Below are 15,193 nucleotides of genomic sequence, written 5' to 3' on the forward strand. Positions count from 1 at the left end.
TTCGTATAGTAACATGTTCAGGAACAGCTTGTTTCTGTTCATTTATTTGTACTGCTGTTATCTACTTGAATCCTAAGTTGGTTCTGCTCACTGTGGAGGCTGTTTCAATAGCATTTTATATTGTGAGTCTTTTAGAGGGAAAGACAGCTAGATATCATCATTGCCATTCCCAGTATTTTATCACATTAATGTAGCTGAAGGCCATGTTTGTATGAAGTATAGGTTCAAGGCAAGTTAAATAGCAAATTAAAGTGGAGCAGATAAAAAAGTCACGTAACACATGATATGAGAGAATGTAGGGGTGGGAGACTTTTAAGCCTGTTTTCTACACTTCCTTAATTTACCCTTGTCACGTGCATAGCTTGTAGGTTAAAAGGAATCTTTGAAAATTTTGGATAAACCCACCAGCCTGAGGCAGTCCTAGTTCCTTTTTCATTAATCATTTTTTTCATTGCAAGAAAGGTTCATCTCTTTCCATCAGGCCCTTCTCAAAGGTGAAGATGATAACAGTTCTGGGATTCAACAAAGGGACTGTAACTCAAGTTTCAGGAAGTACTGTTTACTCAGTCCCTAGCAGTGGTGTATTACCAAACATCAGATATTTAGATCTCTGCAGAAAGTCTGTGTCTTGGACAATTTAGCTTCATTCTGCACTGGTTAAAATTGTTTTCCCTGTTTTTCATGGTGAAAAACACAGTAGGTTATCAATCGATAGTTCTAATTCCTGTGTGTTAACCCTTGCTTTAGACTTCAAGGGATTACTGTACATTTTTCAGTACACAAGAGACATCAACATTCTAGTTCACCTTAAAAATCTTTTTTGAACTGAACAGTGTATGTTGTCAAGAGCGAGTGCTCTTGGCCTCTATCTAAAATTCAGTAACCTTGCAACTTTTAAACAGATAGATACTACTATCAGAAGACACCTTTTCAGCCCTGGCTGAAAACACCAGAGTATCGCAATTGCATGCACACCTACATACATTGGCGACGGAGTAGTTCAACATAGTATAGTAGCAAATGTGTCCAGATAGCACAATAATAAAACCATTGATACGATCTTTATTTTAGACATTCATAAGATACAAATTACTGCAAAGCTATGTTCACAATATATGGCTTATGAGAAAGCCGGTAATTTCCACACATTCGGCACTAGTATTTTGTGACTCTACTCAGTACCAAAATAATGCTGAAGCGTTGCTGCAAGGCTATACATTTAAACAACTTGCCACCTTCTCCTATAGCTTACCATACTCCTTGCTTTTCACTGTGACACTCATTGAAGCTTGAAAATAAAATACTTCCCCATCATGATTTTTTCCCCTCTTCCATTTCGCTCACATCAGATTATTGTGTGTTTTAAATGGAGCTTGAAATTAAAATGGGTTTTTTGTTGTTTGTGTTGAACCGACATAACTGATGTTAACACTGCTTAGAAAATGGGTTCATGTGCTAACTTCTGCAAGAATCAGCAGAGGACTTGCCCCTCCATTTTCTAAATCCTAATACCATATATTTTCCAGTAAGAAGTGGGTCAAATTGTGAATTTCTTGATACTAATTTTTTAGCATTTTCAAACATGATAAAGTAGAATTTTGAAAAATTTCAACAGATGCTGAAAGTAAATAAAATTACAAACACTGCAGGAAGTAGTAAATTTTCTTTTTTAACAACAATATGTAACCCATTCACTCTTCACTCACTGATACTTCACTATGTTACAGTTACATCAACTGTTTAGATCTGAACAACTGGAAAGTAACTGTTATAGATACCGACATTAGAGGCAAAACAAACTATCTTGTTCAGAAACTTCACATTTTTTATTCTGTCAGTACCAGCATTTTAGCTTATGGTGAAACTAACATTACAGCAACAATATAACTCCCTATACCTTATCCAGGTATAAGAAGACTAAACAATTCCTCCAGTCAGCTTAAACAACATCAGTTTTTATCTTTGAGAATCATCTCTTTATTTATCAGAGAATGTCTGTGGCTTATTGACTTAACCTGGTTCTGACTAATTCATTTGAGTCTGAAAAAAGTTATGAAAATCTTATGGAGCAGCCGAGCTGAAAAAAATGGGGATTCAGTAACACTCCCATAATGTGCATGTGTCAAAAGATGTGGTAAAACAGCTAAGAGATGATGTTGATGAAAATGCTTTCTTTAGCCCTGACAGCTGCTGCAGGAAGAGGGAAACTGGAAGTCTGCGAATTACTTCTTGAACACGGAGCAGTTGTGACAAGAGCTAATAGGAGGGGGATTCCTCCGCTTTTCTGTGCAGTACGGCAGGGGCACTGGCAGGTCTGACACCTCTTCGTGAATTAAATGGATTCCCTTGGGAAGTGGTCCTTGATTCCTCCCATCTCTAGTCCTGTAATAAATCAGTGTAAATTTTCTAATATGCATTTGCATCAGCTTCAAAGGGACGTGTTCAGAAGCTCACATTTTAAGTTATTTAAAGTGATACAAAGGATTTGAAAGTACATCAGCTGCATGACAACCTTAGTTATAATATACCTGAAAAATAATACATGGGAGTTAAAATATTTTATTTCCTAGACCAGGAAGAGAGGCCATTTCGGATCCTCTATACTGCTTCTGTATTAATGGAGAGAGAACCTTAGAGTCAGGAGCCTTCCTCATGCTGGCCATTCCTGTCAGGAGAAGGCCGCGAATTGCAAACAGTTAAGACTTGACTTGCACAGGGTTTCTCAATGATTGCTATAAATAGCACCTTAGTCCTCTTCTTTAAAAGTTCATGCTATTGTGGCTAAAATTTAAAGCTGCCAATTTATTTTTAAATTTATATTTTCTATTTCAGATTGCTAAACTTCTAGTGGAGCATGGGTCTGATGTGAATTTAAGCGACAAGCAAGGCCGAACTCCACTTATGGTGGCTTCTTGTGAAGGACATTTGAGCACTGTGGAATTTCTGCTTTCTGAAGGTAGAAAATAAATAGTGGTTCAAGGCTGCACAGCTGTACCAGAGACTGTATCTGTGTGAGTTAGGTAATTTTTCTTATTAAGCAGGACATCTTCATAACAAAGTTAATTTTCATTTTACAGGTGCAATTATTTCATCTCTGGACAAAGAAGGACTGACAGCTTTGAGCTGGGCCTGTCTAAAAGGCCACAGGGAAGTGGTTCAGTATTTAGTTGAGAAAGGCGCAACAACTGATCAGACAGACAAAAACGGACGAACACCCCTAGACCTGGCAGCTTTTTATGGAGATGCTGATATTGTAAGTAGAACTACCAGTAGAAAAACTAAGCATGTATTGAATTTTCATAATACAAAACAAAGCTTAGAAAAAATACTGCCAACCAAAATAGAAAGGAAATTTGAGGAAGTAGCCAAGATGCTTACACTGCTAGCATGTTGACTGCAGTGCAAGTATTTACTCAGAAAAGCATCTTGTAGATAAGGTTTTAGTACCAAGGTAGTTGTAATAGAAGTCCAGCATTATGCCTTTATGTTCTACAGCGTGCTATTGTACTTCATCATGAATGTTTTAAATCTCAATAAAAAGTAGCATTTACAATTTTTGTGTAGGATGAACTGGAATTAAAAAAAAAAAAGCCTGTGGGACATGAAAAGAAATACCTTTTTTCAGCCTCTGCAAACCCATTGAGGTAACCTGACAGGGTCCTAGTCAGTTGGGTGCCTTAGTGGAACAGAGACCCCAAGTGAGAGATGTAGGAAGAAGAATAATATTGCCAGAATAGATGAAATGCAGAAAGATTTTGCTTCTCCATCATAAGGCAGCATTACTTGTCTTTGATAGGTATCTTACATGCTTTGCATGACAGGGAGGGAACTGTTAGAAATCCTTACACTTTTCATCTTGGGAAGATGGCACTGAGCACATCTCAGTGTTACTATCCAGTCTATATATGTGGAAATACAAGGCCTGAGGTGTAAATTCAGTTTTTTTCAGTTTGTTCCACAGGTCATTTCAGAAATAGGACAACTACTGAAGTTCCTTTTTCAGTCCTGCACCTTTCTCTCATACTACCTTCTTCCTCTATAATAAATGTTACAGTGCAAGAATTTAAGGCATTTTAGGGGAAGTTTTTCTGAATCTGAAATGGATCATGCCTATAACTGACATCAAAAGTATACAATAAGTTTAAAGTCTGTGATTTAGCATCCTCTATATCTTTAAAATCACAGATTTTTGAAGTGATTATGTATTTTGTTCTCATGCTTCAAAACTCAGTAATTAAGCACAATTCAGAAGCCTGACCAGATAGGAATGCAATGTCTGCAAGCTGCATGGAAGGGCATGCTCAAGTCTGCATGCACTATAAACAGATCCAGGAGTTCACCAGGGAACTAGAAAGAATAGCATATGCAGCCACTCAGACTCACTAGCATCTTTATTTCTAGAGTTTGCATATACAACGTCCTGTTTCAAAACAGCAGTTCTTGAATAAAAATGCTGCCATACAGTATAACTTGCTATAGCACTTTAAGTCCCATTCAGCCTTAGTCAGGATTAACTTGAAATCGTAAATAAATCCTTAGATTCTGTACTGGCTTCAACAGGTTTCAGAAGTCACATCACAGAGCTATTCCTGCCACTGCAAGGGTTTGTAGGTAACACTGGGTACCTGAAGAGGGACTTCTTTCCTGCTTGGGAATGAGGGATATCCAGCCTCCTGTACATACTTTTACTGTAGGTTATTGTATTGGAGTAGTACAGACTGCCAGTTCACCTGATAGACTGGCCACATCAGTGGTTCATATGGCTGAACAGCCTGATCTTTGTGGTAGGGCAACAGACAAAGGTGGAATAATACTAATTAAGAGGTCACTCAGCAGGCCAGCAGCTTTGGGTCTTGGCGCCCTGTCAGTGGGAAGGATTGTTAATACCTCTTTCCATACTAGATTACTGCCAGTCGCGTTTGAGCAAGCAATGGTTATGTGAAAGAGCTATTGCTTACATCAGACCTGCCATCGCTGTCGTTCCCTATATATTGCACTTTTAATTAGTGTTGCTGATGGACAATTACGAGAATTACTCCGTTGCTCTGGATGCTTGGTGAATGCTTGGTGGAAGCTCATGGTGTCTGGCTTACTTGTTTTGCTTTCTTAAACTTTCTTATTTGCCCTTGCTGCATTTTACATTTGCTGCATTTATGTCAAACTGCAGCATTAGACTGCTGTAATAAATGGTTAAGAAATGAATAAAATTACAAATGTGTTTTTCTTTGTATAGAACAAGAAGTGGTCCCTCAGCACCGTAACTTGTATTTGCACTGTTAACTAGAACATTTTAAATATCTCACATTACACAATAGTAGTCTGTGTATTTTCTGTTTATTGCATTTGTATAGCATTGTGTCCTATACTAGGAGCATATTCTGGTACTGCACTTCATGCTTGTCATTGTAGCGTTACGGTGTACTTGAAGCTGAAACCACAGGGCCTACACTGCTACTCTGTTTTCATCTGAGCTTACTGCCCTTACGCTTGAGCTGCTGTGTCTGCATATTGGCGTGCAGAACATGAACAAAGGAGGGAACAAGCTTAATGTGTTGGTCTTAGTGTTTTTCTGACACAGGTACTTCCAGGAATTTGGGTGTTGGTTTTTTTTAATTCCTTGACTGCAGGTCTTCGGTGCAGTTTGATAGCATTCCCGTGCTGTGTTGTCTTCAATGGATTCAGTTCAATGGCTTTAAAATGGCTTTAGCATACTCTGGAGTGCATACTCAGTATACTTCAAGGAAGATTAGGTGGTAGCTTAAATATTTCACTGTTCTGCCTCTCCTACCAAAAATAATGTTACAAGGCTCGTCTTGTTTCTTTTCACAGGTGCAGTATTTGGTAGAGAAAGGAGCAGTGATTGAGCATGTTGACCACAGTGGCATGCGGCCACTGGACAGAGCTATCGGATGTCGTAATACATCAGTAGTGGTTATGCTACTGAGAAAAGGAGCTAAACTAGGTTAGTAAAACTATCCTATACGCAGGAGAAACAACTGAATATCTGCTCTGCTAGAACTACTGTCATTTCTGTAAAGTAGATTAAATAAATAAATCCTGAAATACACGCTAGATTTTTGCAGGTTTTATGGTTTGCAGATGCCCACTCAAGAGAAATCAATCTCTTTCTGTTAAAGGCAGACACTCAAGACTCACTTCAGAAGTGAGGAAATGCAAGTAATTTTATTCTGTTCCTTTCTTTGATGTATGTTGAGGAGGAGGTCTGGAGCAGTCAGTCTTTAAGTGGTTACTCTATCATGATAGACTTAAACAAGAAAATTATGATTACGCTATTAGTGATAGTTAATTCTGACACTATTAATGATTTAGATTAAGAAGTTCTACATTTAAATAACGTTCTTTTAATAAATTATAGAATCGTACATTTTTGCAAAGAGCGGGCAAAACATATATGTCCAAATCATGTATTATCAGTAGGCAAGTAGATGGTGCAGATGTGTACATGATAATTATTGAATCTGTAGTACCTTTAAATCATCATTTATTATTATTTGGGTACTAAGTATGATCAAATACAGATCCTTACTTAGGCCTGAACTTTACCATGACTTTCATACTGTCCTATACTGGCTTTAGACCAGGGGTGAAATGCATCGGACCATTTAATATCTGGGTGCTATTTATGTGGGGTGGCAGGGGGCAGGTATGTATATATATATGCATTTTAAATACATGTGCATGCACTAATAATAATAATAATAGTTCCATGCAGGTGGAATATCTGCTGAAGTAGGATTAGGCTTTCTAGTGTGGACAGATATCAGAAACACACTTTATTCCCTTTTGTCAGAGATCCTTAAAATTTAACTTGCAGGAAATGCAGCATGGGCAATGGCCACCTCAAAACCCGATATTCTCCTTATTCTACTGCAGAAACTGATGGAAGAAGGAAATATACTGTACAAAGTAGGTAGATTTTTATTTTTTTCTGATAGAGCATTATAGTTGGACTTCTGTCTGAAGTAGATTAAAGTTCTTTATACCTCCTTTTCTGTTCAAACAAGATGCTTATTTCCACGTCCTCTCATGTTGGGAATGAGACGAAGAAATCTTGAGAACCTTGGGAAAGAATCATTGAAAACTCCTGCATTAAATAAATAAATAAATATTTAAAGATGGATAAGTACATTTTCTTTCTTTTGAGCAAGTCGCTCTGTGAACATTTGTAGCAGTCAGTTGCTTAAGAGCAACTCAGAATATAAGGTGCTTGTTTGAAAGTGCCTTGTTGAATTAAGTGACATTAAGGCACATCCTTTTCTTCAGGATAATGTTCTTTTGTGTGCTATTTAAATATATAATGAGGAAGGTGACAGCTCTTTTCATACATTCTTTTTACTAGTGGTGATATATTGCTCAGAAGAGAGACTGGAATTATTTTTGTAAACTGTGTGATACACCTGCGTTATTTCAGTAGTGCAACACAGTGCTGAATGGCTTATATAAGCATCGTGCAAAGTCTGTTCTAGCTACAAGGCTTGTAATGTGTAGGGTTTTTTGTAAGGGCCCTCAAATATCTGCCACCTTATCTCTGATCTTTGTTCTATATCAAATGGCTTTGCACAGTACAGAAGATAGACCCTTGAGACTTTGCCATCATGAATCAGGGTGGACCGGCTTGGATTCTCCCAAATTCTGCATAGGAGTCTTATGAATACATCTGGATAATTTATCAAGTTTATTGATCCTGACATGGGTTTAGAGCCTTATATCCAAGCAGGTACCTTTAAGCATGGGACATCTTTCAACCTAAAGGATAACAGATTTTATGCTACAAAGGCAGTTGTGTCATCCCTGGGAAGCCTCTCCTATGTCACACTTCTGTAGTGGTGTGTTGAATGTGACTCACTGGTTGTTCAGGGAGAAGGTGCCACTGTGTTGGCAGCACCAATTAATTTTCTTCAGTTTCTCCTCAAGTCGCTCCACAGGTTGAACCCTGCCTGGACTCTGAGACCACAGAGTAACATGGCAGGACTTGGTACTAGTATGTTTTACAATTTGTTACAAGAGGTTGAATTCCCTGCTGGTTTTTCTTTTTAGAGTGCTTAATTTTATTCTAGTAATTTGAATGGACTTGCTAGAGCTATGGTATGTGATTTAGCTTGTTAAACTTTTTCCAATATACTTCAATTTATTTATTTGCCAAAGTGTTTTAAATGGATAGTTATTTTGCAGAGTAACATGTATTTGAGTGTGCTAACAGTATGCAATAACTACTTTTCAGCTCTCCAGCTGAATAAAATAAGATAAACCTTAAATATCTTCCTTGCCAGTTTCAACAGTAAATTTTGACCACTTTGAGTGTTAAGATGAATTAAATAATAAAAAAACACCCAATGTTTATGAAAAGAAATTAACTTGTAAAATATCCATAAAGAGAAAAATTTCTTCATCTGTCAACTAAAAGATTTGCTTTTCTTAGCATGCTAGGAGGATTTCGGTGTTTTTAGCAAAACTGTCTCAAATCTTCAGTTTATTATGGAGATGTTCTCCAAGCATCTCTTGGAGAGTCTGAATATTTCCAGTGCAAGAGTGGATCATTCAGGCAGTCCCAAGGGACAGGTTAGCTCTCTTATTCAGCCTCTGTTAAGCAGTAGGAGATTGACCTTTGACTACTTTAAATTCATACACTCAGTCACCCAGCTGATCACGGCTCAGACACCTAAGTGGATCTGGCAGCAGCTGACCGCATGTTTGAATGTTGTGCTGACTCTTTCTCCCTCTCCCATCCAGCCTCTTCCATTGCCAGAGCTTGTTCTGCAGTATCACCACCTGATTAAGGATACACCATTCCTGATTAAGGATATGCTCTACTAGAAGCATCTAGGCCTTAGAGTTTTAATCAGCTGCATCATCAGATATTTGACTACTCCGTTTAAATAAATAAATAAATAATTGTATCATACATGAATTTTTCCGGTACAAGTAGTATGTAATAATGCAGATCTTATCCTGGTGAAATACTTTTAAAGGTATGAGTTTAGACACAAACACAAACTCTAGTTAACATGCAAGTTCTCTTATTGGGTCTGTGTGTAAGTGTAATTCATACTGTATATTTATTAAAAAATCTGGCTCTGTTTTCTACTTGAAGAGCACCTGTTGGTAGATGTCAAATATAAATGTGCTTTTTTGCAACAGCGTTGCAATACTAAGAGTTTGTGAAAAGCCTCTTGTTCCCTAAATTTGTAGAAAGGCAAGATGAAGGAAGCAGCACAGCGCTATCAGTATGCCTTGAGGAAGTTTCCAAGGGAAGGATTTGGAGAAGAAATGAAAGCATTCAATGAGCTGAGAGTTTCATTATACCTAAATTTGTCACGATGTCGCCGAAAAACAAATGTAAGCTCTTGCCATTAATCTGTTGCCTCTCTGGCATTGGGAACCTTAGTCGTCTATTCTGCTGCATCATTGAGTTTGTGCTTGGACATTTATTTTTGCTATTTTAGGATCCTTTTCACTGTATCCTGATTTTGGGCTTTGTTGTGTCAACAAATGGGGACAGCTCGTAAGATGAGGGCATGTTGCCATGGGGGATCTATTACAGCTGTTCTTATGTAATCCAGTTATTTTGGAATGTTGAACTGCTGGATGGTTTTGGTACTTTTAAAAGACTAAATGGAAAATGCCACCGCCACTACCCTTTGTTATCGTACAGCATAACCTACTACTACGGCTGTATTGTATGTGCTGGTTGTTTCTTTGTGCCTTCACCAGTGCATCAGATGGCTGGTAAGAACCTGAATGACCATCAGCGCAAAAACTTCTGATTTTCTGAACATACGTTACACTGTTCCTTCTTTTCAAACAGTAACTTCTTAATTCCCTGGTCATCCAAGTTGTTCTTGGCATCTGCTCCAGTTTGAAGAATTTCTAAATATAGGTGTCCAGGACTTTACATAGGCAGTTCTGCCGCTGCTTTGCACAGCAGTACTAATCCTTGCCTTTCCGTGCCACAACTGCTTCTCCTGATGCCTTCCTAGATGAGATTGACTTTGTCAGTTGCATCAAACTAACAGCAGAAAGTGGCTGTGACCAACTAGTCCGTGTGTGTGTGTGTGTGTTTCTTACCATATCCCACTGATAAACTCTCATGTGCATTTTGCTAATCCTGAAGTGCATCACCTTACATCTAAAGCTCAAGTTCATCACATTACTCTGCTCTTGCATGATATCTCAGGATGTGGTTTTTGGTGTTAATACTTTCTAACCTCCTGTATCATCATGCTCGATATAATTCAGTATCATGAACACCCTGTGCTGTGCATGGCTGTTATAAAAATTAGACTTGCTTCTGCCTTCATCTTCCCCGTAGCCATCTTTGCCCCAATTTCAATCCTGCTTTGTTAATTCCAGTCTTTGGTTTAACCAGCAATTTACTAAACTCTTATTCTGTGGTCTTGTTAAATGAAGACCAAATACATTACGTTTAGTGCAATTTTTCTCTAAAAATTTCACGTACCTTATCAAAGAAACCTCTGGACTAGTCCTAACCATTTCCTGATTTTTCTTGTTTTTCTCTAAATTCCTAGGTCTTTAACAGGCCTTTTTTCAAAACACATTCTAAAGCCTTGCTATCTGAGGTGGGCATTTATCCTGTTAAACATGCAGTCTCTTCTAGCATTTCAGCATCTTTGGGTTGAAAATAACCGTATCTTACCTATATTAACATTGCTTTTTAGCTAGCTTGGAGTCAGTTTCCCTTAGACATGAGAGTCAAGGTTAGCAAGATGAGGTCTGTTCTCAGTCTTTCAGAAAATATCTGCTCTTGCTAACTGATAAAGGTGACTTTCTATACTGCATTAGCTGTCTGCACTTTTGAAGCAGTACCATGCATAAAGAGCGTGCAGCTTTCTTTTATTGTCCGTGTATAATGAGTACATTTGTTTAAATTATTAGGACTTTGGTATGGCTGAAGAGTTTGCTACCAAAGCATTGGATCTGAAACCCAAGTCTTACGAAGCCTATTATGCTAGAGCAAGAGCCAAGAGGAACAGCAGGTACTGTTTGATTATGTGCATCTGTCTGCACAGATTTTTCTAACTTCCTCACACTTTGAATAACTCTTTTTCTTTTCCGCTAGTTGTAGTTGGAATTTGCAAAGAAAAAGTTATTTTCCTTGTGCACTTTCCATCTGTGGTAGGTCTCTGTATCAGTTAAAGCCAACCAAACCCAAAAAGCAATATTGAATACTCATTTAGGTAACTGTTAGGCAGTCCAGAAAGTAACAAATTGATATGAAGAGGGATTATTTTAAGTGTAAGAGTGAATGGGATTGCTATTCCACGTGACTTGGCAGAATGTTGTCAGCAGTGTGCCACCAAATTCCAGAGCTGCATTATTTATTACCAAGAATAACTGGGTGCTTTTATAGGACAGGATATGTTGAGTCATATGTCAGCTCAAGATAAAAACAAGGGGAGAGAGGAGGAACCATCTCTTTAAGCTGGAAAAGTACCAAACTATAGTGGTATAATTGAAGTATAAGGAGAGGTGCCTTTTTGATTCACCATGTCTTTTCTAAGCAGAACACTAAATGGTCATGAAGCGGAGTTCAGCAAGTTACCCACTCTGAAGATAACAGTAAAGGGCTTGCGAGACAAAGTGTCAGTGCCTAGTGTTACCCTTCCTGAAAAGCTGCTACGATACAAGGCGAAGGGTTTAGGGCTGGGTCTGTGCTTTCACTGTAGGAAAGAATTTCCTGGGTTGGAGAACATCCAGTTCTTATATTGTCACCACCTGCAGCAGGAGATGACAAAGCAGAGTATTTCTTTGAAAGTGGTGGAGGTGGCAATGCTGAGACTCAGATTTGCCCCAGGTTTTTATTTAGTTTTTTTCCCCCCCTAAACAGAAAGCTACTGGCTGCTCTTGCTGACTTACGTGAAGCCACACAGCTGTGTCCTAGCAATCAAGAGATAAAACGTCTCCTGGCTCGAGTAGAAGAGGAATGCAAACAGTTCCAGAGAACACAGCAACAGAAGCATCAGTCTCCACAGCTACTACAGCAAACTAACAACTCTGATAATGAGGAGGAGGGCATTATACAAGGTGTGAATGATAATTTTAATCTTCAAGACAGGGAGGATGAGCTGCCACACCCTGATGAATCTGTTTCCTCTCCACAAAGGCCGCAACGTTCCTTAGCTGCTTCATCATATAGCAGGACCCTTCAAGAAGGCGTTCCGCAGAAAGCTAGATCTGTGTCCCCTCAAAGCAGAACATGTAATAAATATCTGAGAGAGCCAGGCTTGATCATGCAGCCAACAAAGCAGGCACAGATTGTAAAAACTAATCAGCACCTGAGCTCCATCCAGTCTGGATCAAAAATGGGAAGCAGTCAATGTAATACAAAGACACAGTCATCTTTTCAGCATCTTCCCCAAAGTCCCTTGCCAGTCCGGCACTCTAAAATTCAGCATGTGGATGGGACAAGCACATTATCATCCGGAAGTGTTTCCACAGGTCCTAGTTCTGAATTGTACAATGAGAAGTTTATGTCCAGCCAGTGTTCGCATTCACAGCATAATGAGAATCTCTCTTCTCATTCTTTTGCAAGTAAGTCTAAAACCGGTGACAGGTTAACAGCCCCTACTCATATGAATTTCAGTGAAACAAGGCAGCAAAGTCCTGTAACCGGTGGCGTCTCTTCTGGTGCTCCATCCAGTGGTATGATTCTTGCCAGCTCAACCAGCAGCTTAACTTCAGCCAGTAGTTTTTCAGATAGTATTAAGGGGCTAGGCCCAGACGTTCGACTCAAGGAGAGTAACGCTACTCAAGTTCAGGGTGCTGTTGCTGAACACAGACCTCGCAATACCCCATTTATGGGAATCATGGATAAGACTGCAAGGTTTCAGCAGCAAAATACTCAATCCAGTCGCACTTGGCACTCTCAGACATCGGATGGATTACCAACAAATGGTGCTTCTGGGGGCATTCAGTCCTCAAATTTTGAGCACTTCTCAGTCAAACACTACCAAACGAAAATTTCCTCTACTGGTGCTGCCCCAGGAGACAGCAACCAGAATGGTATGCAACCTAAAGAAGGCGAGGAGCGTAAGTGCCAAATATCTACCCACACTCAAGACAACAGAGCACCTAAACAAGGTTCGCATTTATACCCAGATGCTGTATCAAAACAGCAGCCTCGTATCAATAAGGAGGGCCATCTAAGTCACGTCACGTCTACAAAACCAAAGCGATCATTCATTGAATCAAATGTATAAATACAATTTTGTATATTTACAGGGTTGTAAAACTTAGCTGATGATAACATCATAGGGTATTACTGCTATACAGAATACTGATTGGCTGGTCACTTGGGAGTTTGAGTAAGCAGTCTGTGTTGGCCAGTACTTAATGGGATGCAACCACTTTCAACTGTTCCTACCATCACAGGACAGTTACAGTAACTGGAATAGCAAATTTGTGTAGAAAGAGTCAATTAGGATCATCAGTCCACCAAACTAGGACCTTAAGCAGAGAAATCCTTTCCATTACATTTTGCCATTAAATAAGACTTTCCTTTTACATAGGGCTTTAATCTTGGCTTTTGGTTATATTACATCTCACCACTTACATAATAATCGTGCCTCTTATAAGTGCTTACTTCTCAAAACAGTGTTAAGAAAGATCTGCTGCATAATACTCAGATCTGTATATGTATGCTTTTTTTTTAAATCAAAGATAGTATTTTATCACTTTTCTAGTGGGATCTAATTTGGGTTGCATGATGTACATTTAGGAAGCATAAATAATTTGTGTATGAGTAAACTATAAGCAGCCATGTTTTGACATGTAAATATAACTATTTTTAGTAACTAGATGAAATCAAGTAAAATAAACAGTGACATTTGCATGTGTATTGAAAGGCTTTGACCATATTGGTTATTGCACTGAAGAACACAATATTATGGCATATTAACAATAATCGCACTTTATATAGTTTATCTAATCACCTTTGGGTGCTATCTTAAAGCAAAATGATTTATTGTTTATTCGTGAAAAAGGTACAGCAATGAAATGTTTAGTAAGTGGTTTTTATGGGAAACCCAAGAAATTGATGGGAGTGAAGATGAAAGTTTGAGGAAAAGTGTATGTGCAGTTGCATGACAGGATGAAGTTGTGAAGTTTTTCAGAGGAAATAAGGTTTTATATTGGCAAGAACGTGCTGAAAATAAACAGATGTAGTGACATTCCTATGAGCGCAGTTAGGTTGGAGTGGTCAACTTTCCAGAGTCAGTCACTTTCCACGTCTTGTTTGTGTACAGTGTTTTATGTACATTGTAAACAGCCGTACCCATTTTTACAAATTCTTGAGTTTGCATCATTATGCTTTAGCTTATTTATTGTTTACTGTTTCTTTGATATTTTGAACAAGTCCTATATTAGTCTTGTCCTGTAGTTCTATTTTTGCACAGCTACTGTATTTTTTCCATACAAAATAAAGATTATTAATATACCTGTGGGATGAGATGCAGTCACTGATGGTTACAGGAAAAACTCTCTCCCAACTTCTCCAAGTACATGTTCAGTAATAGGGAACAGAGAAAGACACATTTTTGGTTTTTTTAAATTAGAAAAAGAAATACGGATTATATACTTTGCTATTTCTTATCTTCTGAAAGACTAACTTGTCAAAATCAAGACTCAAAACTCATAAATGTAGTGAAAGTTTTAAGAAAACTTTATTTGAAAAACTGAGAATCTGAATACTTCATTTCTTAAATAGAAATACCGCAAAGTAGAATTACCAATAACTTAAAAGTTTTTCAGTAATTTTCTGGGAGCTTCCAACTGTGAAGATTTTCTTTCTAACAAACATTTAAATGACAGCCACAGTTCAGAATAGAAACACAATTTTTTCTTTCCAATTTTTTCTGATGCAATGATTTCCTTTTGCTACCTACAATTTCATTTCAATTAATTTTAACAAACAACTTCAAAACTAAGTCGTTTAACTATATTTCTGCTGAGTCTCCAGCCAGCGACTGATAGCCATTTTTAGCGTCCTATTTGGTGTAAGCATAAGAGAGGGGAGAGGAAGATTCGTCATGGGACTAGATCGTCTTCTATTGCTGATCCAGTTTTCCATTGCTTCCTTTTCATAGGAATAGCCATCTACAAAGAAACCATCATCAAAACCTTGTATTACAGACGCTTGGGCACTGTTACGCTTTTA

The 15,193-nt window shown here is 38.2% G+C and overlaps 2 protein-coding genes across 5 annotated transcripts in view; one reads left to right on the top strand and one right to left on the bottom strand.

Moving 5' to 3' along the window:
- TANC1 (tetratricopeptide repeat, ankyrin repeat and coiled-coil containing 1) overlaps positions 1-14,473 on the top strand; it is a 97,808-nt gene extending 83,335 nt beyond the window's left edge. For all 3 annotated transcript variants that reach the window (XM_050899492.1, XM_050899491.1, XM_050899493.1), the window contains 8 exons: positions 2,179-2,312; positions 2,833-2,956; positions 3,078-3,253; positions 5,830-5,962; positions 6,836-6,927; positions 9,211-9,357; positions 10,915-11,015; positions 11,867-14,473. In XM_050899492.1, the coding sequence (XP_050755449.1) occupies positions 2,179-2,312; positions 2,833-2,956; positions 3,078-3,253; positions 5,830-5,962; positions 6,836-6,927; positions 9,211-9,357; positions 10,915-11,015; positions 11,867-13,238 (2,279 nt within the window). In that variant the 3' untranslated portion in view covers positions 13,239-14,473. The remainder of the gene's footprint in view (positions 1-2,178; positions 2,313-2,832; positions 2,957-3,077; positions 3,254-5,829; positions 5,963-6,835; positions 6,928-9,210; positions 9,358-10,914; positions 11,016-11,866) is intronic.
- A 202-nt stretch (positions 14,474-14,675) lies between these two features.
- Positions 14,676-15,193, bottom strand: part of WDSUB1 (WD repeat, sterile alpha motif and U-box domain containing 1) — a 32,326-nt gene continuing 31,808 nt past the window's right edge. For both annotated transcript variants that reach the window (XM_050899495.1, XM_050899496.1), the window contains one exon: positions 14,676-15,132. In XM_050899495.1, coding sequence (XP_050755452.1) covers positions 14,969-15,132 — 164 coding nt within the window. In that variant the 3' untranslated portion in view covers positions 14,676-14,968. The remainder of the gene's footprint in view (positions 15,133-15,193) is intronic.

This window comes from Gymnogyps californianus, chromosome 7 (genome assembly GCF_018139145.2).
Source record: "Gymnogyps californianus isolate 813 chromosome 7, ASM1813914v2, whole genome shotgun sequence".
Classification (NCBI taxonomy): Eukaryota; Metazoa; Chordata; class Aves; order Accipitriformes; family Cathartidae; genus Gymnogyps; species Gymnogyps californianus.